Source organism: Ceratotherium simum, chromosome 27, assembly GCF_057802395.1.
Source record: "Ceratotherium simum simum isolate JZ-2026a chromosome 27, ASM5780239v1, whole genome shotgun sequence".
Taxonomy (NCBI): Eukaryota; Metazoa; Chordata; class Mammalia; order Perissodactyla; family Rhinocerotidae; genus Ceratotherium; species Ceratotherium simum.
In genome coordinates this window covers 2,113,825-2,139,110 of record NC_141926.1, presented here as the reverse complement: position 1 = coordinate 2,139,110, position 25,286 = coordinate 2,113,825, and the positions used below count along the sequence as shown (strand labels likewise).

The 25,286-nt window shown below is 55.4% G+C and overlaps 1 protein-coding gene across 1 annotated transcript; it reads right to left on the bottom strand.

Annotated features, from left to right (window-relative positions):
• Positions 1-744: 744 nt before the first annotated feature.
• On the bottom strand, positions 745-25,286 carry LOC101407953 (integrin beta-2). The gene is made up of 16 exons (XM_087418231.1): positions 25,275-25,286; positions 17,343-17,403; positions 16,853-16,941; positions 14,826-15,006; positions 13,852-14,022; positions 13,313-13,530; positions 12,031-12,186; positions 10,623-10,718; positions 8,006-8,095; positions 6,975-7,115; positions 5,349-5,536; positions 4,953-5,197; positions 4,551-4,770; positions 3,728-3,933; positions 1,375-1,556; positions 745-1,132 (listed from the first exon to the last, which is right to left on the bottom strand). Exons 2-16 carry the CDS (start codon positions 17,398-17,400, stop codon positions 1,070-1,072), a joined length of 2,304 nt encoding a protein of 767 aa, XP_087274357.1. The 5' UTR covers positions 17,401-17,403; positions 25,275-25,286; the 3' UTR covers positions 745-1,069.

The window sequence follows — 25,286 nt, the reverse complement described above, 5'->3', positions numbered from 1 at the left end:
GTCTCAGTCTGTGTGATATGGAGACGAGGGAAAGAGCAAGCACGGGTGTGGGTGTGGAGGATGTTCAAGTATTAGAATCCAGCCCTTTCCCTGGGGACCCCAGATCCTCCCTGCTCTGTGGGGCTCTCACCGGCCACCTGAAGACCCTGGCCCACACCATGTCTGCTGAGACTGTGCCGATAGGTGGGCACTCGCACGTCTCGGTTACCGTGCTTGGATACCACCACAAACTGTCATTACATGAGACCCGGGCTGGTTCCCTCAGCCGTGTGGTCCTGGATCAGCTGTGACTTCCTGGTCATCCCATGAGACAGCCCCTGAAGAGTGCACTTACTTTAAAACTCTCTTCTTGGCTTGGGTTCACCATCCCATTCCCCCAAGAGCTGTGTAGACAGCTGGAGAGGAGGTGAGAGACGCCCATTTCCCAGCTTGCCTCTGCAGCAGGCTCCCCTTCACAGGGCTGCCCCACGTCCTCTGAAAGCTGCCTGGTGGGGGGCAGGGACTGGGCTGGAGAGGGCTATGTGTGCACAGCCAACAGGTGAGGAAGGAGAAGAGAGAGCCCCGCACCACCATCCACAGTCGACCCTCCGAGTGTGTAGAGAGTGGGCAGGGGGCACAGAACACAGCTTCCATGGACAGCCTCCACGAGAGTTTTATTAAGTTTTTTCTATACACTTGATTGGGGAACAGAGTAAACAATGGGATGTAATCTTATACTCTGATAAGTTCAAATAGAAATAAAATCGCACCACCTTTAATCAGACGCCATCCTGATTTTTACATAAGAAAACACATATCTAACCTTTTTCCTTTTTCAACCTATTCCTTTTTCAAGTCTCTATGAAAAGGTTGTACATATCAGAAGGGGGAGGCCAACCCCTAGTCACCTGGCCATATCTGTCATTTTGAGGGCAGGAACAAAACATAGTGGATTTTTGGTTAATAGATGAAATTGTCAAGCGTCATGAGCCATGTGACAGTGTAGGTCACATTCAGCCTGATGGAGGGGACATGGTTTGGGGTAGTCCAATCTGGGCTGTTCAGATGGCCTTGTCTTCACCAAGCGTCCCTAAGTCTCAGCAAACTTAGGGTTCATGACTGTCGTGGTGGCGCTCTTGAAAAGGGGGTTATCCTGGTGAGAAAAGCAAACAGGACCATCAGTGCAGGGGAGGAGAGCTGGGAGAGGGGTGACCTTCCCTCGGCTTCTGGCCCTGCTGGCAGAGCTAGCCCACAGCGGTGGACACCCTGAGGATGAGCTCCAGGGGAGTGGGGGTGGGCAGGTATGCAGCCTCGGGTGGATGTCCCCAGTCTCCTGAGGGTAAAGAAGCTGGTCCCACACAGAGGGGCCCATCCTCCCGCCCCTGGGTAACTCACATTGTTCCACTGGGACTTGAACTTCTCCTTCTTGAAGCATTTGCACTCTCCGAGGTCGCTTGGGTGTGACAAGGCTATCCAAATGACCAGCAGGAGGATGCCGATCAGCTGGACTCTTATTGCAGTGCCCCCTATGATGGCGGCGATGTTGGGGACCTCCATGCCCTCTAAGGTCACACACTCTAAGGTAAGGAGGAAGCACACGCACACCAAGCGTCACGCCCTCCGCAGCTCACTAAGCCCCGTGTGTGCCCCATCCCAGGTCACTGCACAGTGCATAGGGTTCCACTGCTGGACTCACGGTGACAGGTAGGTGAGTGAACTGGCCAGGGTGGGGGCAGAGCTGGGGACAAGGCCAGTCCTCGTGGTTCCAAGTGATATGTAAAGGCCCCTTGTTTACAGAGAATGTGGGGCCCAGGTTGCCAGGTAACCAGGGCAGAGCCTGGATGAGACACGGGCTGTGTACAGGCTGTGAGCTCCAGGCCACATGGAGGGCCTGGGCCCCACCCCAGGAGGGGTTCCCATTGCTGGGAAGGGGAGCTGGGAGCAGGTCTCAGTCCTGCAAGGGCCCCAGTGGACTGCTGGCTCATGCCTGGTGTGGTCACTCCAGTGGCTGGGCCCCCCAGCCCTGTGCTCCTGACCCCTCAGCCTCTCTGAGGGGGAAAGGGTGGCTGTTTGGAGAGTTTGTGCGCTCCACACGCTCCCAGGCACTGCCCGTGTAAAGCCCTTACTCCCCTCTCATCGTGGGTCTGTTTACCCTAAGTCCCTGCCAGCCACACATGCTTTGTCATTGTTACGCAGTGAAGCTCCTGGAAACTGTCCCAGCCCCTTCCCAGCTGTTGGGGGCCTGTGGATCCTCTATCTGTCCCCCGTCCTCCTGATCCCTTCCCCGTGTTCCATCCAAGGGCAGGCTCTGTCCATGCTGCCCCCACAACCCCACCCCAGCCCACCCCCACCCATCTCTACTCTTAAGTGTCTGGACCTTGAAGCAGCCCCTCACAGGTCTGTGTCCACCTGGCCCCTCTCGGCTCTGCATCTGGCTTTTGAAAACACAGTTCAGATGTGTGGCTTGCTCTTCTGAAAACCTGCTAACAGTTCCTGGTATGTTTGGAAAGAGCCCTGAATGCCCACAGAACTCACAGGGCCCTGTAATGACAAGCACTGGGTGCCTCTGACTGCACACCCTAGTCCCTGCTCTCTGGACACTCTTAGCCTCTGGTCTCAGCTGCAATGTCTCCTCCTCCAAGAAGCCTTCCGACCTCTGACCTCAGGGACCACCCCCACCTGCCGTCATCTTTGCACCTCATGACCCCAGCCGCAGCCTCCTGCTATCTTGGGCACCAGTGTTCTGACTTGTTGGGGAAGCGTGCCTCTGCCCCTTGAAACATGATCCTGTGAAGACAGGATCGCGTCTCCATGTCCTTGACCATTACAGGGCCCCATATGGATCTGGAACCCAGGGGACAGACAGGCTCACAGCATTTGGGAAACCCCAGTGCCTGGGCTCCTTGGCCCCAGGATTCCCTCTCCAGGGCTGAGTTGTGAGCATGAGGATTTTCAAAAGCCCGTGGGTGATCCTGGTGCCGCCGAGCTCTTGGGACCTGGGACTTATGAAATGAAGGAGAGAAACCTCAACAGATTGGAGGCAGGAAAGGCTGCAGGGGGAGCTCTCACACTCATCCTCAATTACGCCAAACAGGAAGAGACATAACCCTGCATCTCCCACAGGAAGTACAACTACTGTACTACTGAAGGAAGACGTCTCTCCCCACCGGGCAACAGCTCAGCCAGTGAGCAACACCACAGCTCAGCCAATCAGGAGTGCCACAGCGCAGCCAATGAGAAGCCATTGCCGCCCTGAACATTACTTGCCCCCATTGGACTTTCCTTTAGAACAGCACCCCTCCCCCCACTCTCCCTTTTCTCTATAAAAGCAGCCCCCTCATTTGTTCTCTGGATTTGCCTGTGGGTCGTCACAGCATGCACATACTGAACTGCAATTCTTTGGGATATACCCAAATAAACCCATTTTGAGGGTAAAAGAACGGGCGAATTTACTTCAAGTCTTAATCAACCATCAGTGGGAGATGAGCAGCCCGGGGCCGTGTGGGCGCTCAGTGGGGTCCCGTCCCGTTGGGAGCAGCACTGTTGCTAGGGGACAAGCCATCCCTACCCCTCAGCACCTCGAGGAGAGGTCAGAGATGTGAGGGAGAGGGCCAGGACAGGAGGACCATGGTCCTGGACACTCTCCTGACCCTTCCAGGCCTGCCTTCCCACGTGGAGAGAGACCCTCGTCTCCGGAGGCCCCGTGACTGGAGCTCTGGCCTCCATGTCCTGCCGGGCAGGGCCTCACCTCGCCTCTCGTCCACGTGGATGCTGTAGCTGTCTCTCCCGTCACGCTGCAGCAGTGTGTAGGTCATCCAGCAGCCCTCCGAGTCCTGCTCCTTGCATGTCTTACCCAACCCAGGGGGTCTGTCCAGTAGCCTCAGGTTCTTACACTCCAAACTGCAGGTCTTCTCCAAGGGCCCCTTGTCGAATTTCAGGCACTCGGCACAGGAGCTGCGGCGGAGACACTGCGTGAGCGCGTGTGCAGGAGGGTGTGCACACAAGCAGGAGGGTCTGGGGCTATGGGAAGTACGTGAGGGGGTGAAAAGGTATGTGTGAGAGGAAGTGAGGGGGTGTGAGAGAAGGTGAAGATGTCTGAGGGTTTAAGATTGTGTCAGGGGTTGGGAGAGGCTGTGAGGCTGTGTGAGGGGATGTGAGAGGATCTGACAGGGTGTGAGAAGGGGTGTGATGGTGTGAGCATGTGACAGGGTGAGAGGGTGTGTGTGAGGGGTGTGAGAGTGTATCCAAGGATATATGAGAGGGTGTGGGGGTGTGAGAAGGGTGGCGGGAGTGAGAAGGGGTGGCAGGGCCCGGATCTGGGCACCGTGTGGAGCTCCCCTGGTCGGGACAGGAGTGGTCGGGGCGGGGCTGTGGGGACGGGGCAGAGGTGCCTGGGGGAGTGAGGAAGGGTGGATTCACTGGGACCTGGAAGCCCGATGGGTGGGGCCCCAGGCTGGCCCAGGACACCTGGCCCTGAAGGAGGCCACAGGGGTGCAAAGGGAGGCGGTCCGCCTGTCCAGGCCGAAGCATTCCTGGGGTGACAGCCACGCTGTACCGAGCTGAGCACTCACGCATAGCCGCCGCAGGGTGACGGGCAGCCCAGGCACTCCTCGCACAGGGGCGGCTGGTAGTTGGCGTCGCACTCGCACACGTTGCAGCGGCACCGGCCACGGCCGCTGCACTCGACCCCCCGCCGGTTCAGGCAGCCTTCAGTGGACTTTGGGCACTGGCATGCCGAGCCCTCAAAGCCCTCCCGGCACTGGCACTGGCCACATTTGCAGCTTCCCCGCCCTGGAAGACAGTGGGGCCACCACAGACTCACCCTTGTCCCCCCAGACCACCGACCTGGCCCTGTGCCCACCAGGACTGCAGCCAGGATCTACTTCTGCCACCCCCTGCAGCTGAGCAAGGCCCCCTCAGTCTGTGTGCCTGCCTGTCTGTCCCCAACATCCCATCTGTCCCCGCACACTCACTCTCGCCCCCACAGACTTGGCCGTCGAAGCGCTCGCAGTTGACATTGTCGCACTCGCAGAACTGCCCGAAGATCTCCTTGTTGGGCACGTCGCTCTTGTGGCAAATGCACTGCCCGCACACGCAGTCCCCCAGCCCCGAGCAGACGAGGGAGTTGTAGTCCTTCCGACAGCCTCCTTCCAGCTCCTGGCTGCTCCGGCCCTGCGTCTGGCACTCACAGTTCTTCCCAATGTAGCCGGCATCGCACCTGGGGCAGGAGGGTGCAACGTCAGGGCCCCTTCTGAGGACGATGCAGGCCAGCCGCCCCTTCCTCCAGGACCCCAGGCCCTTGGCTGAAAACACCGCTCCTGCAGTCTCGCTGCCCCGTGGGGTGGGGTGTGGCCCTGTGCCCATCTCACCTGCAGATACCGCATTCCATGGAGCCCTGGCCCCGGCACAGGCTGCGGTCCCGGCTCGCGCCCCGGCATTGACACTCGCACTGGGGCAGGACCTGCACGGTCACCGTGTCCCAGAAGCCCAGCGCCCGGATGACAAACGACTGCTCCTGGACGCACTCGGCGGCCGTGACCTTCACCTGGAAGGTGATCTGTGGCGGGGAAGGGCAGGGCTCAGGTGAGGCCGGGACACCAGGGTCACGACCCTCCTCCCATCTCCTTGCCCAGCAGCCTGGACACAGATGCCCCGGGGCTAGCGGGGTGAGAGTGTGCCTCCTCGGCTCCCGGGTTGGGGGGACACCAGCCTCTGCAGGTGACCTGGGTGGGAGCAGATTGAGGTGGGGTAAGGGGGAGAACACGGAACATTCCAGGTTTCTCCAGGACTTGGGCTTGAGATGAGAGAAGAGAAAATGAGGGAGAGGTGGAAACTCAGAGGCTGCGATGCAGGAACACGGCAGCAGCAGGCCCTGCAGAGCTCTGCAGAGCCCACGGTGCTCCCTGCACCACCATCTTTGGGCGTGGACTCAGGCTGGGGTCTTTACAGTACTTTTTGTCATACATGGCTTAAAAGGGATTTGAAAGTGACTTTGTGAAGGACATGTACTTTGTCCTTAACCAGCATGTCAAGGTACCAGCTTCCCACAGGAAGTCCTAGGATCTGGATATGGAGTTGTGTCTGGATATAGAGAGGACCCTGAATAAAGGGTCAAGATCCTGCCCAGGAGGAATCAAGTGGGACAGAGCAGGGTCCCCGCCCCCCACACCTCACACCTGAAGCAGCTGCCAGTTCTGAGCTCCGGGGAGCGCTGGTCTCAAGAGCAAACCACACCCCGTGTCAGTGTAAGTGATCTGCACAGGTGCATTAGGATAGAGCAGAGATATCAGGAAAGTGTGTAAGAAGCAACCAGCCACATAAGGTGGAATGGAGTCCCATGTGGATCACCTGGTGTGAAGGGAAGACAGTCCGGTACAAATTCACAGGCGACATTTAGTAAGTAACGTATTTGAGGGAATTCCAGTGTTGTATTTAAAAATGCAATCAAAGCAAGTATTTTGCTGAATATTAGGTCACAGCCAGTGAAAGGAAAAATGTAACTGTTGTGGTCATAATAAATTTAAACTATTAGGAGAAAAACTCAGTGCCTATTTCTAATCCTCTCTGGGGCCCATGCTTTAATGTCTTTGTCAAAAAACGTTAACAAAGCACAAAAATCAGACAAACCAACTGAAACCAGATGTGTAGTGTGCAGAAGCAAGGCCCTTCTTTGCAGGGACGCGCTATGTCCAGCGTCTGCCCGCAGGGGGCGCTGCCATCCTCACCGTGGTTCTGTCTACCCCAGGGAGTCTTGTGTTGATAACTAGGACGCCCTGTGCCAAGGAGAGCCCACTGCCCGCTCCTCCTCACCAGTAAGACGACAGCTCACACAGGGAACATTGGCCACCTCCCAGAGGATTTGAAAGGAAGGGAACTGGACCAGTGTTGGACATTTGCTTATGCCCCTTACTGTCCCCGCACAAGCCTGTCTGCCTGCACTTCCTTCTAGCTGTCACTGGGACAGAACTTTCCAGAAGGTCAGGATGGAACCTTACCGGGATCTTGATCTGGACGCCATCACAGTCCCCTCTGGGCTGGTTCTCGTAGGATACTGTGTTACTGCAGAAGGAGTCGTAGGTGACTCTCAGGGTGTCAGGGAGGGTACTGTGATCCAGAAACACCCTGGAGGAGAGTTTCTGTGGGCAGAGAGTGGCCGCCAACAATTAGGGAGGATCCTCCCGCTGTTTCCTGGCCCTTCCTGGCCGATGACTTGCACATCTCTCTGTCATCACCCTCCCTTCACCCACAGGCCCACTGAGCTGGGTAGGGCCCAGATCCTGTGCCCCGTGTAGGTGGGGTTACCAATGCCACACCCTCCCAAGACAGGCCACTAAAGGAACTGACATGGAGACAGATCACAGCCCCATGAGAATGGGGGCTTGACCCTCCTTCTCACCACTGACTCCCCAGTGCCTGGCACAGGGTAGGAGCTGGAGGAACTGTGTGAGTGAATGAGAGAGAGGGAGACAGACAGACAAAGGGAGAGACAGACAGATATAGAGACACAGAGAGGGAGAGACAGAGAGAGGTGGACAAACACAGAGACAGAGAGAGAGACAGAGAGGTAAACGAGCCAATGATGGCGGCACCATCGGTGCAGAGGCAGAAACCCCACAGGCAGCGGCTGGAGATCAGGAGGGCCTGCTTGGGCGCCGAGGGCTCTAAGTGGGTGCAGAAGGAAAGGGAGCCCCTCAACAGGCTCTAACTTAATCAGTGGCATCAACGTTTATCCAGTGCCCTGGGCTGTGCCTGGTGAAGCCACTAGGACCTTGGGCCTGGAAGGGGCCCTGGCACTGGTGGTTCCGGGAAGGCACTGGTGAGGGTCTGGGGTGACACATACCATGCCATCAACCAGAGAGGACGCAGCTGCCCTGTGGGAAGTGCAGGGTCAGTTTGTCCAGAAGGCCTGAGGGTGGCATAACAGGCAGGGGGCTCTGTTCTCCAGACCACCCTTCTGTTGACCTGCAGCAGGGAGGGTGTCTTTGCTGACCCCCCAGGGCCCCCAGCCGAGGCCCCGGGGACTCACGTTGTAGGCATCCTTAATGAGCTGGACCACGTTGCTGGAATCCTCTGACAGCTCCCCAACCGCCGACTTGGGGATGATCTCGGTGAACTTCTGTTGGGCAAGACCAGGTGGTCACCGCTAGACCCGGGGCCACAGAAACATCAGTGCCCCTCCGGTTTTGTAACACCCCAGGGGGTTTCCCTCTCCCTTGCACAATGGCTCACACAATTTCTCACCAATTTCTGACTGTGTTTAGTTAAGTCAGCATGAGGTCAGTGGTGTGCTGGTAAAAGTTAACAACTGGCTCTTGGGAAGAGAAAAGCCCTGAGTTGTAGCCCATTTCCTTGGTAAAGACTCCACCTCGGTGGATTTCCAGTGTGACGTCAGTGAAGGCAGAGCTGGGAAGATGTGCCTCGCCACCACTCGGTAGCGTTTCCAACACACAGATGTGACAGGCACAAACCCCCGGGGGCACAGGTAATCAAAAAATGTGCCAAAACGTGCAGGAAAGGATGAGCTCTGAGCTCTTTAAGGACTTGATATAATTGAATTTTAATAATGACTGTGCTAAGCGGTAGTGTGACAGTCTGCTCTGGCAGGCTGGGCCAGCGGTCCACTGATGCCCCAGGGTGGGCAGGCCGGAGTGCCTGTAATGCAGACAGACCTCGGGCAGCCTCCAGGAACCTTTGTGTCCTCCCTCCCCTCACACAAGCCTTAGCTGAGTTCAAGGGTCACGTCATCTTTCACAGAAGATTGCACTATCACTTTTTCGTACAGAACTGATGGTTGGGTCGCTTCCTGCGCGAGAGCCCTTCCGTGACTCCCCAGAGTGGAGTCCAGTCACCTCCACAGGGCTCAGAGGGACCATCACAGCCTGGCCACCAACCCCCTCCAGCCTCCACTGCCCACTCACCTCGGTCCCAGCCTCGATACAGGCCCTGTGCTCAGGGAGGCTGGGGTGTTCCATGGCCTGTCCTGGCCACCTGCTCTCCACTCGGTGCAGAAACACGCACCGAGGCGGGTCCAGCGTCTGCTGTCCCTACAGGCTATGGGTCTCCTTGACACCCCTCCCCCAGGAGCCCTGTGACAGGGAGTCAGGGAACTAAGGCTCAGAAAGTCCTGTGACCTGCCCAGAGCATTGTCCATGCTAGTGGGTACAGGGTTTGGGGTTCAAGTCCACTGCCTCCAGCTTCTCCACTGTCACCAAGCTGTCCTCTGGAACACAACTCCTGCTGCTAATAGCAACTTACTGGGCCCTGGGGCCAGCCAGGTGGCCTAGTGGTTAAGTTTGGCCTACTCCACTTTGGCGGCCTGGGTTCAGTTCACAAGCTATACCACTTGTCTATGAGTGGCCATAGTCAGGACACTAGTCAGGACACTGCTTTGTAGTGGCCACAAAGTAGAGGAAGATTGGCAACAGATGTTAGCTCAGGGAGAATCTTCCTCAGCAAAACAAAAATTACTGGGACGTGCCGTGACCCCATGAGGAGGGCACCGTCCTGTCCCATAATATAGGCAAGGACACGGTGGCTGTGAGGTCCTGACCTGATAGTGCTCACGAAGCTAATGCGGGCTGGTGGTCCGTGGCCCTGCTGCACCTGGCCCCTGCTGAGTGGAGCCACTGTCACTGTGGCTGGGCAAGCTGCCAGCGCCCGCCCCGGCGGGTCTCCTGAACACTGCCCCCTCCCCCTCCTCTGTGTCCCCCGCAGGGTCCTGTCCCCACTCTGGGGTCCCGGAACACCACGGCAGGAACTGCTGGTCTCACCAGTGGCCCCCAGCAGGCGCCCCACAGGCAGAGGCAGCAGCAGGTCCCCAGCCCGCAGCAGAGAGGTGGACGGGACGTGGGGCCGTGAGGGGCCAGGAGGCTCCCACAGCCACAGAGCAAGGAGGAGGCCGCCCAGCTAAAGTGCAGCCCATGAGGACACACAAACACAGCACGTAAGACACAAACAACCGAGACCGAAAAGAGCGAAGAAGAATGGAAGAGAAACTGCTGTGGGGACAGAAGCAAGCTCCCTCCAGAGTGTCACGCTCTGGAAGAATTTAATAAGAACAGTAAGCCAGTAACGTCAGGACAGAGCCGGGGCTGCTGAGGCAGAGAAGGAGGAAGTGCTGTCAGTGGTAAAGCATTGGTTTCCGTGCGGAGACAGCCGCTGCGGAGCCTGGGCTCCTGGTTACGCGGGTGTGCCGCCTCGAGAAATGCCCAGAGTGTCGCTCGAGGCTGGTGAAGCCTCCTGTGTATTCTCATAGTGCGTGAAGAGTGCTCACATTCACACGTACGTGGCCGTAAAGAAGAAAGTTTCCCTAAAGTGAAGCGCGGGATCTGCCAACCCAAAGACGTGCTGTGTTGTGGCAAAAACGGAAACGTCACAGCTAAGACGACACACGCTGTTAATGTGACTGAGTGTCACGGACAAACACTCCTTCTTTCATCCACATAAATGTCCTGTGGCCCAAAGAGGCCTCGGGCTCCTCACCTGCAGTGTTCACGCCTGAAACCCGTGGCCGCCACCAGGCCACCTGTCCACCCGCCCAGGCCGTGGAAGCAGAACTCAGCCTGTGGCAACATTGGATTTTGTCATCGTTCAGCTGAAACGCCCCCGTCCCCCATGCTGCTCAAGACCCTGACTCCACTTACCTCGTAGGTTCTCACCATTCTCCTAGTCACAGCGAAGATGAGCTGGATGTTGTTTTCAGCCAGTTTGTGGGCCAGCTGGGCCACCGACGGGTAGTCCTGGAGAGGAGACACCTGGTCAGACAGCCCTGGAGGCTGGGGACGAGCCGTCCAGGCCACCTGTCTGCTCCTGCCCGACAGAAGCGACTGTCCAGAGCCCAGATCCACCCATGGGGCCCCTTGAGCACTGTTTACAAATGCATAAAAGAATAGGGTTACGAGGGAAACAAATGATATTGAAACACAATAAAGTATCAGAGGGAGTGACTGCTTCTTGATTGGTGCCCTGAAAAGGAAATCTAGTGGCGAGTGACCCCTCCCAGACGTTCAGAGTGGACATGAGAGTCAACAGTATTCTGAGAGGTCCCCACCTGTGGGGCGCTGGACAGATCCCTCTCTCCTACTGGGGGCAGATCTCAGACATGGCCCCAGCACCACAACTGTTTTCATATTTGGCAATGTTTTCATACTTGAAGGACACGCTCAGCTGCAGGCAGAGGTTCATAGAACCTCCAGTACCACATTTTCCTGTCCAGGTCGTGGATCCCATGTTATCCACCCACACCCCAGAGTCTGTGTGCCCCGGGTGAGAACCCTGGGTGGTACCATCTCTACTGTCCTGTGTGGCACCTGGAGTTTGCGATTCCAGGGTGCAGAGCATCATTTCCCCACAGGGGAGGGCAAACTCCTGGGAGAGGTGGTGTCTGAGCTCTTAATACTGTGCGCTTAATACTGCACCCTCCACCAGGAGGGAGGAGACCCCTCACACAACAAGCCTGTCCTCGCCCTGAGTCTGGGGCCCCTCCCCGCACCCGTGGACTCCCACCTGCGCTCTGCCTTTCGGGCTGAGAGGTGCCACATAGGCAGGGACGTGGAGGGAGCTGGACTACCCAGGGGTGCCTGCATCCCCGCCCCTGCACTGGGGGAGTCCCGGAGACGAGACGGGCTTTTGAGAGGGTGAGATGATGCCCCAGGGATGGGGACCCGAAGCCCATGGTGAGTTTGGGGAAGGCAGGGGGCTCCAGTTACTTCACAGGCCCAGAGCAGGGGAGTGGCTCCAGCCAGCATCTGCGGGGCAGTGTCCACTCAGCGGAGGGCCTGGGGCTCAGCAGGTGGCCAGCGAGGTCGGGACCCTGAGAGACCTAACACTGCCCCACTAGGGGCTCCCCTGGTTCCTTCACAAATGTGTTATTTAGATTCGAAAGGGGGAGCCCCAACTTATAGCAAGATGGCTATAAGGACTCTGGCCTCCCTGCACCCCTGGGGCAGAGCCACAGACACCCCCGGGCTGCTGCCCCAGCCCATGTGTTCCCTCCTGAGTCCCTTGTGCTGTCTCTACTCCCTCTCAGGACACCAGAGATGGGGCACTCACGAATTTCTTGCCATGTTTGTACGTGTTGTTCCCCAGCTGACAGTGGCTGTCATTGGGGGTCAGGCTAGTGCCCAGCTTCCTGTCACCCGCAAAGTGGAGGCCATTGTCCGTGGCGAACACCAGCAGCCGCGTGACGTTACGCCAGCCGATTTCCTCCTGAGAAGAAGACGGAGGGATTACCTGCCTCGGTTTCCCCCCCGGGGCCCTCACAGAAGTGGAGGAGACAAGGCAGAGCTCAGCATGGCGGCCTCAAGGTGGCGCTGTGCCCGCCCCATCATGGGTTTTCTGGGAGCAGGACCCAAGCCGGGACCAGCTTCTGGACTCGGGGTCCCCGTGTCCAGCCTGGATTCCAGCGCCCCGGGGATGCCCAAGAAATGTCTGTAGGACGACAGCTTCCCAAGACCCCGGTGAATGTTGGGGCGCTGAGGGGAGTAGAAATGCACGTTTCAGTTTAAACATACATCCTCTGTGGCCCGATCAGTTCAGACCTGGGAGTAAAGCCTAAGGACACATGCCCACAGGAGGAAAGGACGCGCTCACAGACATGCTTATGACAACGTAAAAACACCACCAACACAGAAGAGGACAGAGCCTAAGGGACACTGGCACTGGGGAGAGGAGCCCACCAGGACACGTTAGCAACACCCATGTCACACACCGTGATGTCACACGAGAATGAGTGTGTGTCTGTGATACAAGGACAAGCTGCCCAGGCCCCGCGGAGAAGCTGGCAGGTTGGAGTCTGCTTTGTGAAGGTGGCAGCACTGCATGGTTTCAAAAGCGGGGTAGATGGTACTGTCACCTTCCCATCACAATGCAGAGGGTGGGGCAGGTCCCGGCTGGACTACGCAGGCGAGGGGTCAGCACGGGGGCCGGGGGATGGCCACTGGGGCGAGGGGCAGGCCAGACGCCATCACTTAATCACACAACATGTGGGAGACAGGTGAGGACGCCCCCTCTTCCCTGAGGGGCGCCGGGGGTAGAGGGTGCTTCTGCTCCAGGAACCCCCAGGCTCCGGCTGCTCAGTGGTCTTGCTTTACAAGATCACTTGCTTATATTTAGGCTTGAAAAGATCTGCCCAGGGTGACAGCTAATAGTGAAATCTGTGGGTGATTGGTGGGGCCAGGAATGGGGGTGCTTCTTGCCCAGGCCCAGGGTCCCGGGGGGCCAGCTCAAGTCCTGAAGAGGATCCGCTGGCCGGTGAATGTGGCCCCGCGGCTGCAGGATGGAGGCCCCCAGGTTTGGGGAAACCCAGGGACGGCAGCCAGGACAGGGGCCTTACCGGGCAGGCGGCCACTTGCATCAGGGCGTCCAGCCCACCCTCAGGGGCATCCAGGTTTCCAGAGATCAGCTGCTTCCGGACCTCTGTCTGGAACTGTTTGGTGTTGTCAGTGAGCTTCAGCACGTGCCTGAAGGCAAATGGGGGCTGGCACTCCTTCTCCTCGTCGCGGCACGGGTTCCTCAGCTTCTCGGGGTGCGTGTTGACGAAGGACCCGAAGCCTGAGGGGCGGGCGGGATGAGTGCGGGAGGCGCCAGGGGGTGGGGCCCGAGGACAGAGCCTCGGTTTCCCTACCTCTAACCAGGGCGGGGAGAAAGCAAGATGGCTTGTGATGTGCATGTGTGTGTGACCAGGAGTGGCCCCAGCAAAGACCAGGAGGGGGGCCAGAAGCAGCTGTTCCCACAGAAAGTGACGCTCTACCTGAGACCAGGTAGGCTTGGCCTCAGCTCCCGGTGCCCTGCCCCTCGGGACGTGGGTGGGTGGAGGTGTGTGGGCAGCAGGGACAGCTGGGATTCAGGCCAGGACTGAGCGGGTCCGCTCACCGATGCGGCCAGACTCAGTGATTGCGTTGAGGGCCTGGAGCAGGTCACCCCCCAGCTTCTTCGCATCAATGAGGTCGTCGAGCATGGAGTCGGACACGTCCATCAGGTAGTACAGGTCGATGGGCTGGCCCTCAGCCCGCCAGAAGGTCACGGTGAAGGCCGCTGCCTGACCTGCCGGCAAAGGTGAGAGAGAGTGAGGGTGTCTGGGGGTACTGACGCCCCTCCATGGGCCTCAAAGTCCTTGTGACTCCCCCATTCTCCGAGGCCTGCAGATGAGACACAGGGCGCCCAGTTACACCTGAATTTGGGACAAAGAACACTTTCCCCAGTAGAAGAACGTGGGGACATACTGACACCAAAAGTATTCCCTGCTTATCAAGGATTGTTGAAATTCACATCTACCTGGATCACCCGGCATGCCCTTCTCCGTGAGCAGCCACTAAATAAATGGGCCAGTCCCAGAAAGGCCTGCCCTGGCAGGGTGGTGACGGCCCCCTTCTCCATCACCTCCCCTCGCTCTCTGGTTGTTATCGTCTGAATCACAACCCGTAGTGGTGTGGTTACCTCTTTACGTGTCAGTACAAATGGTCCGGGTCCCAGCCCCAGGAAGGGACCTGGCACACAGTAGGTGGTCAGTAGACCCGTGATGAGTGGATGGATGGGCTAGGGAGGGAGGGGCTGAATCCAGGCCCTTCTGCTGGGCCCACTCTCACCTTCAGCTCCCCCGGGGCTGCCCTTCACAGGACGGTGTTGCAGCGCAGGCCCGGCTGTGCGAGGCCCGCCCCGGTGCTGCCCAGGCCAGACGACCTCGTGTCCTGCTCCCTGTACTGTCCTGGCTGTCTTCCCTGGACACATGGACACATGCCCATCGGGCAGCCCTGGCACCCCAGAGCACGGCTGTGCTCCTGTCCAGAGCCCCGCCCACAACAACAGACACGCAGGGGCCGCTCACCCCCAATGGAGGCCAAGCCTACCTGGTCTCAGGTAGAGCGTCACTTTCTGTGGGGACAGCTGCTTCTGGCCCCCCTCATGGTCCTCCTGGGTCTTGGCAAGGCTCCTGGGGTCCATGATGTCGTCAGCGGCACAGCCTTTCATTAGCAGCTGCTCCCGTGTGTCACATCGGTGGGACTCAGGCTCCCCTCGCCCAGTGAAGTTCTGGGGGGAGTTGGATCAGGAGGAACACAGAGAAAATGGGGGGCTCGACACTGTGGGTGCTGCACGAGGCTGCCGCTCCTCATTTGCACCCAGGGTTCAAGACACAAGTCACTGTGTGGATTGGGTGAGGGCTCTAGACAGCCAGCCAGGAAGCCACCCGCCTCCTGTTGGGACGGCCTCCCCACAGCAGAGCCCAGGGAGCAGGCAGCTTCCTCCTCATGGCCTCCAGCAGCAGAAACAATGCAAGAAGGACTGTCTCCAGCCCCAGGCTGACCCACAGAGGGGAACAGAACCCTCAGAAGGCCCCGGAGCCAGGACCAGCCTCGGCATCACCTGGCATCTGGCCCGGGCTTTTCAAGCCCTTCATCAGCAGAACCTGTGTCTGCGGGAGCAGCTCTCTCCACCAGGGGAACGTGTGTGTCCACTCTCAGTCTGTGTGCCAGCCCTGAGGCCACCTGGGGCCCCCCAGGAATCTTGGAACCGAGGCCAGGGCTCTGGGCCAAGGCCCTCGCAGTTCAGAGGGAACCAGCCAGAGGTGCGTGGGGGTCCTGGTCCAGGATGCTGTCCTCGTGACCACTTTGTCCCCCATGAAGACCCCCGGATTCCGATGCGACAGGGAAAGAGAAGGGGCAGGTTCCACGGTCCTGACCCTGGGCCAGAGCCTGCTGCGTCCCAGGGAGGGCGTGCTAAGAATACGGGTGGCTGAAAAGCACAGCTACACGTCTCTGCTTCCTTTCACAGAGGGAGACTAGGGAAGAGTAACCCAGACACGCAGGAGGCTGGCTAGGTGCAGGGGCCACGGGGCCCGCGAGGGGGCACACCTCCTGAGCTGCCTCTGCATTGTCTTCCCTTTTGGAACGATGAATGCTGTAAGTCCTCGAGAGACAAAATTAAATCAACAGAATGGAGAAGGGACAACCCGTATACTGTAATCCACAGAGAAACCAACAAGCCCTGGTATTTCAGGTGAGTGTGATGAGCTCAGGAAGGGAAGGGTTGAGAAAAATGAATGAGAAAAAATAATGATGTGTGTGGGTGTGTTTCCAAGAAGACCTGCAGGGTAGAACCTGAGGAGCCCTCAGGGGAGGGGGTGTGGTCAAGCTCTGTGGTCCCTGGGTAAGGGGCTGTTGTCAGGACCTGGGGATCCCCCAGGGGAGGAGGGCATGCTCAGGATCTGGGGTCACCCAGGGGAGGAGGTCGTGGTCGGGATCTGGGGTCTCCAGGACAGGGGAGCTTGGTCGGGATCTGAGGCCCCAGGGGATTGGGCCTTCCCCAGGAGGAGGGTGTCCTGGGACAGGGCTGTGACTCAGGGACCCAGGAGTCCCCTGCGCCCTGGCTCTCTTGGGGCCTCGGCCCCTCCTCCCAGGGGGCCTCCAGGAAAACACAAAGAAACTGAAGGCAACAGGGAGTTAGGGCCCCAGTAGGGACCCTCTCAGCCTTCCCTGTGCTCCGAGAGCTGGACTTTCTCTCACTTCCCTAAGGGCCTGGGCTGCGGGGCACAGGGGCTTGCAGCTGGCACTCCCGCAGCGTCTCTTCCTGCCTCTCTGCTCAGGGATCCTGCCTCCTGCCTCCAGGGGCCCATGGGCGCAGCGCCTGGCCGGACCCAGCACAGCCACACGCACGGGTCCACCTCCCCCAGGCTGCCCTGTCACGGGCCGTGTGTCTGTCTCAGATTCCTGTGGACTCCGGGCTCCTGCCCCGCTAGACGACGCAGTGGTGAGGCTCCTGGGTGCCAGCAGTTTCAGAGGCAGAGAAAGGGGGTCCAGCCCGGGAGGTGGGAAGGCGGAAAGGGCAGGCCAGGCGCGAGGACCCTCGGGCCGCTGACGCCATCCAGGGTGGCTCTTACCAGCTTCTGACACCAGGTGCAGCCGGGCCCCGACTCTATGCAGTCCCGGCACGTGCTGACCTTGTATGTGGTGCACTCCTGGGAGAGGGCTGGGGAGACGAGACAGGCCCCGTGAGCCGCGGCCTGCAGCGCTGGCCGACCCCACGCAGAGAGCCGGCAGCCACCTGGGGGCTGGGACAGTGGACGGGGGGTGACTGGACGAGCAAGCCCGCAGGCAGGGTGGGTGGAGGAGAGTCAGCAGGGTGACCAGGAAGGATGGGAGGAAGCCAGGGAGCACGTCTCTGCCAGGCTACTCCTCCTGGGGACCTCCAGGACAGGGGGACCTCCACGTCAGCCCCAAATGGAGGGGCAGAGTGTGGGGAGACAGGCCTGCGTGTGGGACCGTCTCCCCGGGGCACAGTCTTTCCTGAGCTGCCCCGGGAACCTCGGTCCAGGAGGATGGGAGGGTGGGCCCCGTTCTTTCTGACCCAGAATATTCCACAGAACTCACCGGACCTGAGGGAGAGCAGACCCACCAGGGTGAGCAGCAGGGAGCGCTGGCACAGCATGTCCTGTGGAGGAAAGAGGTCTTGATGACAGGGCCTCGGACCCCGGACTCTTGTGGCGGATCACCCGTGGAGCTGAGGTCCTCTGCGCCCGTCTGGAGATGCAGAGCAGGGAGGGCCCTGTCCCCGCTGCCAGGGGGCGTTTAGCTAGGGGGGAAGCCAACACGGGTCAGTCCCTCTGACTGCCCTGCAAGAGGGCCGCGCTGCCAGCAGGAAAGGAGGCCTTAGTGGGGCAGTGTGGGCTGCCACCCCTGCTGAGCCCAGCCGGCCTCCAAGGACGAGCAGGGAGTGGGCCTTCTGCCAGTGACACTCGTGTGTGCACACGCATGTGCACACCACACAGACACACACACACAGACACGTCTTACCGGTTCTGTCTCTCTGGAGAACTCTGACTACTACAGATGCCTAGAGAAGTGCCCCAGGTCCAGGGAAAGCAGCTAGAGGCGTTTTTTAACAACACATGGGAGCCCAGGTGGGTGGGCAAAGCCATGGTGCCTGATCTCCATATTCTGGGGGCAGTGAGGGCACTTCTGCACCTGTTTCTCTCCCCCCTCATCAGAACCGTGCAGTGGGGGCTCACACTCCCCCCCGAGCCCGCATGTCTCCCTTCTCAGAGCTGAGGTGTGTGTGGATGTCTGTGCTGAGCAGGGGACCCACTTGAGGGCTCATGCAGAAACCGGGGCCTGCTGGCTGCCTAACTCCCCAGGCCCTGCTACCTGAGTACTGGGAGGGTGAGCAGCCTGGACACCCTCAGCCTTCAGAGGAGGGGACCCTGGGCCAAACAGGGAGGCCTGCCCGGGCCACAGGTTGGGCAGCTCTGGGACTGGGTTGCCTCACCACAAGTGTGCCCACCATGTCACCATGACGCCCCTCACCAATGGTGGAAGTGACTGGAAACCACTAGCCCTGTCAAGGACTCCCACTCCACTAACAGGCTGCCCTGCCTGGGAGAAGGCCCTGGAGAAAAGGGGCTGGAGGGGCTCTTTCCTGCCCTGAGGAGCACAGAGCAGCCCCAGCCCTCATCTTCCGGCCCCTGGCCTGGCCTGGTAGGGCTCTGACTCATCCAGCTGCTGTGGCTGAACACCAGCTCCTGCAAGCCTGACTGTGTGTGAAGCCCACGGGTGGAGACGAGGCCTGGTCTTAGCGCCCAGGGCAGGTGACAGGCAGCCAGCATTGCAGACCAGCAGGGTCTCGAGATCACGGGGCCCACTGGGACTCAGGCTCCCAGCCCCTGCCCAGTTGCTTGCTTCCATTCCGAGCGGGTTTCAGCAGATGCCTTCGATGGGGGCCTCAGCTCCCCAGTCAGGCAGAGACTGGGATGAGATGACGAGAACACCAACATTCCTGTCTTAGGTCAACTTTGTGCAAAGGAAACAGACAGTTACCACAGTGAGCATCCTGGTTCTGGCCTGCCTGGTAGGCATCACCCGACATCACCAAGAGACTGCCCAGTGCCCCAGGGAGAGCTCTTGGAATTGGGAGTTCTTAGCATGGTCTGGAATTGTAATGGTTTTTCCGTAGAAGCTTTGTTTTAAATAAGTCCATCTTAGGTGGCACACTTAAAAGAGAGGATTCTAAACCTCTCAGGAGACAATGGAATACATTCTTGATTGGCATACAGAGGTTTCTAAAAGACAAAATGACTCAAATACAGCTCTGAAAGGATCCTCACAGCATCCAAATAAAAATCACTAGTAAACCTCTTTGGTGGTCCAAACAAGTAACCTTAGTAACCTTAACTTAGTCCAACTGTCAGAAATACAATTTGGATCCAACTATTCCTTTGAGCTTCATACTTGAGACATGGCTAAAAAGTTTTTTACAAGGCCATGAGATCTCTCTCTGTGCCTGTCTGTATGTTATGCATGTCTATGCTGTAGAAATGTGATAGTTTTCTACCTCCAGATGGTATTGCTAAAATTGATTTGTAGAAGAGCTCTATTTTATTGACTTAAAAATAAAAGCACTTATATGAGTTGAAAAACAATAGAAACTAATCCAAATGCTTTTCAGGGTTACATGATCTAGGATTAATCTTTAGTAAATAAAACCTACCTTAATGTTGTAAGTTTAATTGAAACATACATATCTTTAGAGTTATCAATGCTGAATATAACAGAGACATACAATTTTCATTCTACCTGGGTTTACTAAGTTCATGTTATCTCTGTTACAAAATTTGTCAGCAAGAAAACAAATAACATAATGGCTAACTGCTTTAATGTCACATGAAGTTTTTGTGAGTAATCTAAACATAATTGTTGGGAACAAATGACTTAGGCAGATGAAAATGGGTAAGAGTTTGGGGGGGCAATAATTATGTTTTATGATGTGTATGCTTGAAAAAATACTTCCAAAATCTTTTTTGGTAACTTGAAACTTGAGAGTTTTGCTAAGTTAAATTACATGATGGAATTTCATTGAATATCTGGATCATTTTCCAAACAAGATAAAATACTAAAACATTAATTACCAAACATAGGTTATCTACTTTTGGTTTCCTATTGCAGGAAAACTAAAGATAAAATTAGGCCTGTTAGTAAACATGTCTTGTGCCACATTAAAAGATTGTATTATGAGAAATATACTGTTCTGGGAATTATGAAATGCATCCTAAATTTTCCAATCTAAAGAATGCAGGCATAACAGGCAGTTCCCAACTGCTTACTTCTTAGTTAAGGTTTGTAAGGGTTAAGAATTCGAATTAATATATATAATAATAAATGAAACATCTCCATACGCAAGGAAAGTAGGATGTGTGTTTTGGTAATGTGTTTCCATTGAGGAAAGGAAATACATTTTGTGGAGGGAAAAGAAAATAATTTTGTCCTAAAGAGAGGCTGGTTATTTCAGAATGGGAAAGAGGAAAATATAGGACAAAATCTGAACATAGGAAGAAAGTTGTAGAAGGTTCATGGAGAGGAATCTTGGCAAAGGAGTTTTATGCGTGGTCAGGACTGGCTAAGATTGGAATGAATGAGTTTTAATATCAGAAATAAGCTGAGGCAAAATTTAAATTTGGCTTTCTTTTTTGTTAAAAGGACAAGGATTTCGTGGGCTATTTGTCTGTTTTTGATAACAGATTGTGAAAGCTTCTTTACCTTTTAAGTAATCTGCCTAGAAAAGTGAGATTTTGTGTTTAATCAAAATAATTTCCTTTGTTTTTTTTAACCAGGTCTTTAATTACTTAGGAAAATGGAGCCTTAATATTAAATGAGTTCAGTTTTGCTTATAACTATGTAACCTTTTGTATTTGCCTTGAAATTTTGTATATAGATAATAGATATAATGTTATCATTATACTTCTAGTTACTATCTAAAAATGTATGTCACAAAACTACCCAAATTTCCTTGTCATTTGCATTATAATGAACCCTCATCTGATCCTTACTCATTGCCTTTTTAAAAGTCTGTTGTCAGTTACAAATAGTTAGTTTTTTTACTCTGATGCTTTTACAAATATATTTCATCTCCAACGAGTTTCAGGGAAAATCATTGACAAGTATTCTGGAATACACGTTTTTGATAGTTTTAAGATCATAACACTGAATTGGGTAAGAATTTCTAAAACTCTAATGGAAAGCTGACCACTTTAATGTTTTGTTTCCCAGCTGTAAAGGACCCCCCTTTTCTCCTCTCAGTTAAGCTATGTATAACTTACAGCAATTTGGTAAAGTGTATCTTTGCAACAAGTGTTGCAACATTTATCTCTTTTCTCCATGTCTGATCTCTCTAGAATTCAGAAACGTTTAACTATTCTTTTCACGACAATTCATATATCTGAGCGAATATGATGGGAGTCTTTTCCTTTATAAAAGGACCCAATTGCACATATTGGGTAATATTACCAAGTCTGTGACTGGATTATCATATGCAAGAGAGATGGACGTAGGCTCAGAGATGACCAGAGGGCTTTAAGGAACTCTTGGAATAATCAGCCTAGTAGATTGCTTACAAGGTTCCAGCAAAGCAATCTTAAAAAATAAAATAAAATAAAAACAGCTTCCCTGGTCAGTCATTATTCTTGCTGCATTTATATGAATAATCAGGCCAAGTTTAATATAAACCAATTAGTTTTACTCTGATTATATTTAATAAAATGAGGGTAATTGTGGAGAGAGAAATTATGTTTGCACGTTTGTAGATATTAAATTCTAGTCCTATTAATTGTCTTTAAGCTTAGTTATATACCTGTAAGCTGGACTGGAGCCTAAATTCTTCTAGTTTGCTTAAATATCTGGCTACGATTCTCCAAAGTGATGTTTCCAATTTTACTGCCCTTGAAATCTCCTTGGAAGGGACTGTACCAGGCCCTCCTCACTACCCAGATGGCACTCAAACATCAGGGACTCGAGCCTTGGGTACACAACTCACAGGAGGAGAAGGCTGCGCCGGACATCCGGTCCTGCACAGACTCTGGAGACTCCAGATCAGATAGACCCGGGAGAGAGGCAGCCGACATCTGAGGCACACGCTTTCCCAAGACGACTGGACCAGGCCTGTGTACCCTCTTCCCACTGTTGTTTCTTACTTTATTTTCTCCTTCTCTTTCCTGGAAGGACAACGTCCTTGTCTGCATTTCCCAATTCCTTGTGAAAGGAGGAAACCTCTCTGATTGTTGGGTTTGCCATCAGAAACCTCGGTCTGTGCAAGACGGTAATGACCCCTTAGTCCACCCTATGAGCAATTTCACTCAGATTCCAAATGCCAGTGTCTGTGTAAAACGTTCTGTGGGCCTGTTTTATAGAATCAGGGTGCTAAGCCCACCTAAACTCGTTCCTTGATTTAACTTAACTTAACCTTGGGAGGGGAAAACAAGATCCTTTGAATATTTGCATAAAAGTTCTGTGGGACTGCCTGTGTAACCCCAGCCATTTATAAATTTTTGGATATACCCATATATGCAGGCAACCTCTCAGTATGTAACAACACATTGTCTGAGCCTTGGTCACATAATGCTAACGCCTCTATACCAATGAACAGGCCCATAGATGTTATCACTCATGCGGGAGCCTTGTGTATACCCCCTGCGTACACCTTCATGTGTGGGAGTTTTGGTAATGTCCTTCATGCTTGGGCAACTCACAGCCTTGGCAGCTGGAGAGTACAAAGACAGTGTGCCTTTGCTGTATTCACTGTCCTGCTTTCTGTTCAGAACCAAGCAGAGGCCTCTCATTGGTCTGTCCCATAACACCTCTATAACCTTCTTAAACGAGAACTCCCAGGAGGCACATGTGACTCTGGGTTTGCCTCTGTGGGAAGAGCTTTTTTCCATGGATCAGAGTGACTGCCCATGAAGAAACGATCAGGGAAGAGTTGGCCAACTCCACAGCCAAGGCAGTTTCAGCTCAGCAATGGTCACTTACTTAACTCATTGGCCAAGGTAGTTTTGGGTAATGGTATAGCCCTTGATTATCAACTTCTTGAGCAAGGAGGTGTCTGTGCAATAGCAAACACCTCCTGTTGCACATGGATAAATGCCTCTGGGGATGTAGAGACCCAGTTGCAGAAAATTAGAGAGCAGGCACGTTGGCTACAACAAATTTCACCTAACAATCCACTGTATTTTGACTTGTCCAGCTGGTCACCTTCAAGTCTGGACTCCTGGTTTAGAAGCATCCTGCAAACTAGGCTTATCGTATTGCTTTTAAGCCTACTCTGTGTAAAAATGATGTACCCAATAAGGTGATGCTAGTTCAGCGTTTGGAGATGATTTCCCACACTTATGACCTTGACGAGTTATATATGGGAAATGCCTGAGAGTTCTCCTCTAACCTTCCTTGTTACTCATGTGCCCAAATGGTTTCTCACCACTGTGCACTTTCCCTCCAACGTGGGATACGACAAGCAGGAAAGGTCCTTCCTGGCACCCAGGGACAAATCGCTAGGCACTGAGAACTTAACTGTTGGTCAGTGATGCTGTTGGAGAAAGATCTTGATCAAAAGGGAAAAATGTGACAATTCATAAAAGAAACCTCAATTAAATCGGAGTGGGGAAGGCCTGTAGGGGGAGCTCTCGCACTGTATCATACATGGGCAATTACACCAAGAGGAAGAGACGGATGCTTGCATCTCCCAGAGGAAGGTGTTTGCTACTTTCCTACCCAGCAGGAGGAAGGAAGATTTCTCTCCTCGCCTGGCAACAGCCCAGCTAATGGGAGACTGTAACAATCCCACCAATGAGAAGCCTCTATACTTTGGACTCCCAGTTTCTTCCAATGGACCCTTTGTTTATTGCAGCCCCTCCCAACTCTCCCTCCTTCTCTATAAAAGCAGCTCCCGTCCTTGTTCTGGGTAGTTGCCTATGGTGCCCTCAGAGCAGGCATGTCTCAAATTGCAATTCCTCTGCTAGTCCTGAATAAACTTGTTTTGTGGGTAAAACAACTGGTCAATTTGCTTTTTTAGTTGACCACTGTAACCTCACAGAAACCCCAAACGGGCCCCACCGAGCTAGTCCAGCCCTCAGTCACCTGCCTCAGGTCACCTGGAGGTCAGGTGTCCACAGAGTAAGGCTCTGTGGCCCTGCTCAGGAAGGGGTACTGAGGTGGGCTTGGCCACTGCCAGTCTGGGCCCTTGGCCTCGGGACCTCCTGCAGGAAAGGGACACCCTCGTACTTCCACGAATGCTGTAGGGTGCGCAGGGGTGGGGGTGCCTGGGGCACAAGTCCTGGAGACTCAGCAGTGGCAGGCTTTGGACACTGGTGGAGGCAGGGGACCCTTCATTGTAGACTGGCCGGGGCACTGGTGGACCTCCCAGAGGTCTCTCAGCAGATCTTCTCTGCTGATTCCCCAGTATCTGGCTTCCTGCTCACACAGACACTGTGCCCTCAGCGAGGGGAGGGCTCGCTCTCCCTCCCCCATCACAGCTGCCCCTCTTCCTCCCGCCCAGGGGTCCCCAGTGCCCTCAAAGGGAGCTCCAGGCACAGCCTCAACCAGTGGGTGTAGGGACCCTGGCCGGGGTCAGCAGTGTGGGATCCCACCCCTCAGTCAGGGGAAGAGGACAGGGGTTGGGTGCCAGGGGGAAGTGGAGACGGGGGATGGAGGAGGGTGTGGCAGTGTCCAGTGGGATCAAGGTGGACCCCAGGGTCCAGTCCCCCACTCCCAGGAGACCTTGGGACAGGCCTCCAGGAGCCTGGTTGTGGGAGGTTCAGGTCGCGCACCTAATGTCTGTCCCCCTAAAACTCAACTGTCACCCAGAACTTTCACATCGTTAGACTGGAAGTTGTGAGCCTTCTAGAATCCGAGAGAAGTGACAGACTCACCACCAGGAGAATGTACTATGTACACACACACACTCACAGACACATACTCACACTCACACAGACTCTGCTGGAGGATGGACCAACACAGTTGACTCTGGAGGCATGAAGACAGGAGGGGACTGACTCAGGCAGGAAGAGGAAGGTGCAGCTGGGGAGGTCCCAGGAGCCCTCCTGCTCAGCCCTGGCTGCTCCCGGCCTGACACACCATCCAGGGAGTCCTGCCTACCCACCCCTCCCAGGGGCTCAGCAAGTGTCTGCAGCTTCTCAGGAGCCCCTAGACGTGGGAGCCAAGGCCTGGGGTCTGTGCTGTGTCCTCCCACCCTGCTGGGACCTGTTGCCCTCGGTTAGAGATGCACCCATGGCTCCATGCGATTTTGCCTACAGCAGGCACAGCACTCTCACTCACTGGATCTCAGTAAAAGGCGGCCTGGAGTGGACAGTCCCCAGGCGGGTGACATGGACCAGGGCCATCAGGATCCCCTCCAGGGCTGGGCCACTTGGAGCTGCTTCCCTTGGGAGATGCAGCAGCCACTCCCCGGGGAAGAGCTCCAGGTCTGAACCATTCCGCTTTAGAAGAACAAGCCTGGATGCAGAGGAGCCTCTGTCCACTCACCCCACTTGATGC

What these genes read in the sequence shown, in the direction of transcription:
- LOC101407953 (XM_087418231.1), bottom strand. Translation starts at nt 17,400, where the DNA reads ATGCTGTGCCAGCGCTCCCTGCTGCTCACCCTGGTGGGTCTGCTCTCC. An exon ending in GCACCTGGTGTCAGAAGCTG is followed by an intron (nt 15,007 to 16,852) that starts GTAAGAGCCACC and finishes AACTCCCCCCAG; the next exon opens with AACTTCACTGGGCGAGGGGA. An exon ending in GAATGGTGAGAACCTACGAG is followed by an intron (nt 8,096 to 10,622) that starts GTAAGTGGAGTC and finishes CTTGCCCAACAG; the next exon opens with AAGTTCACCGAGATCATCCC.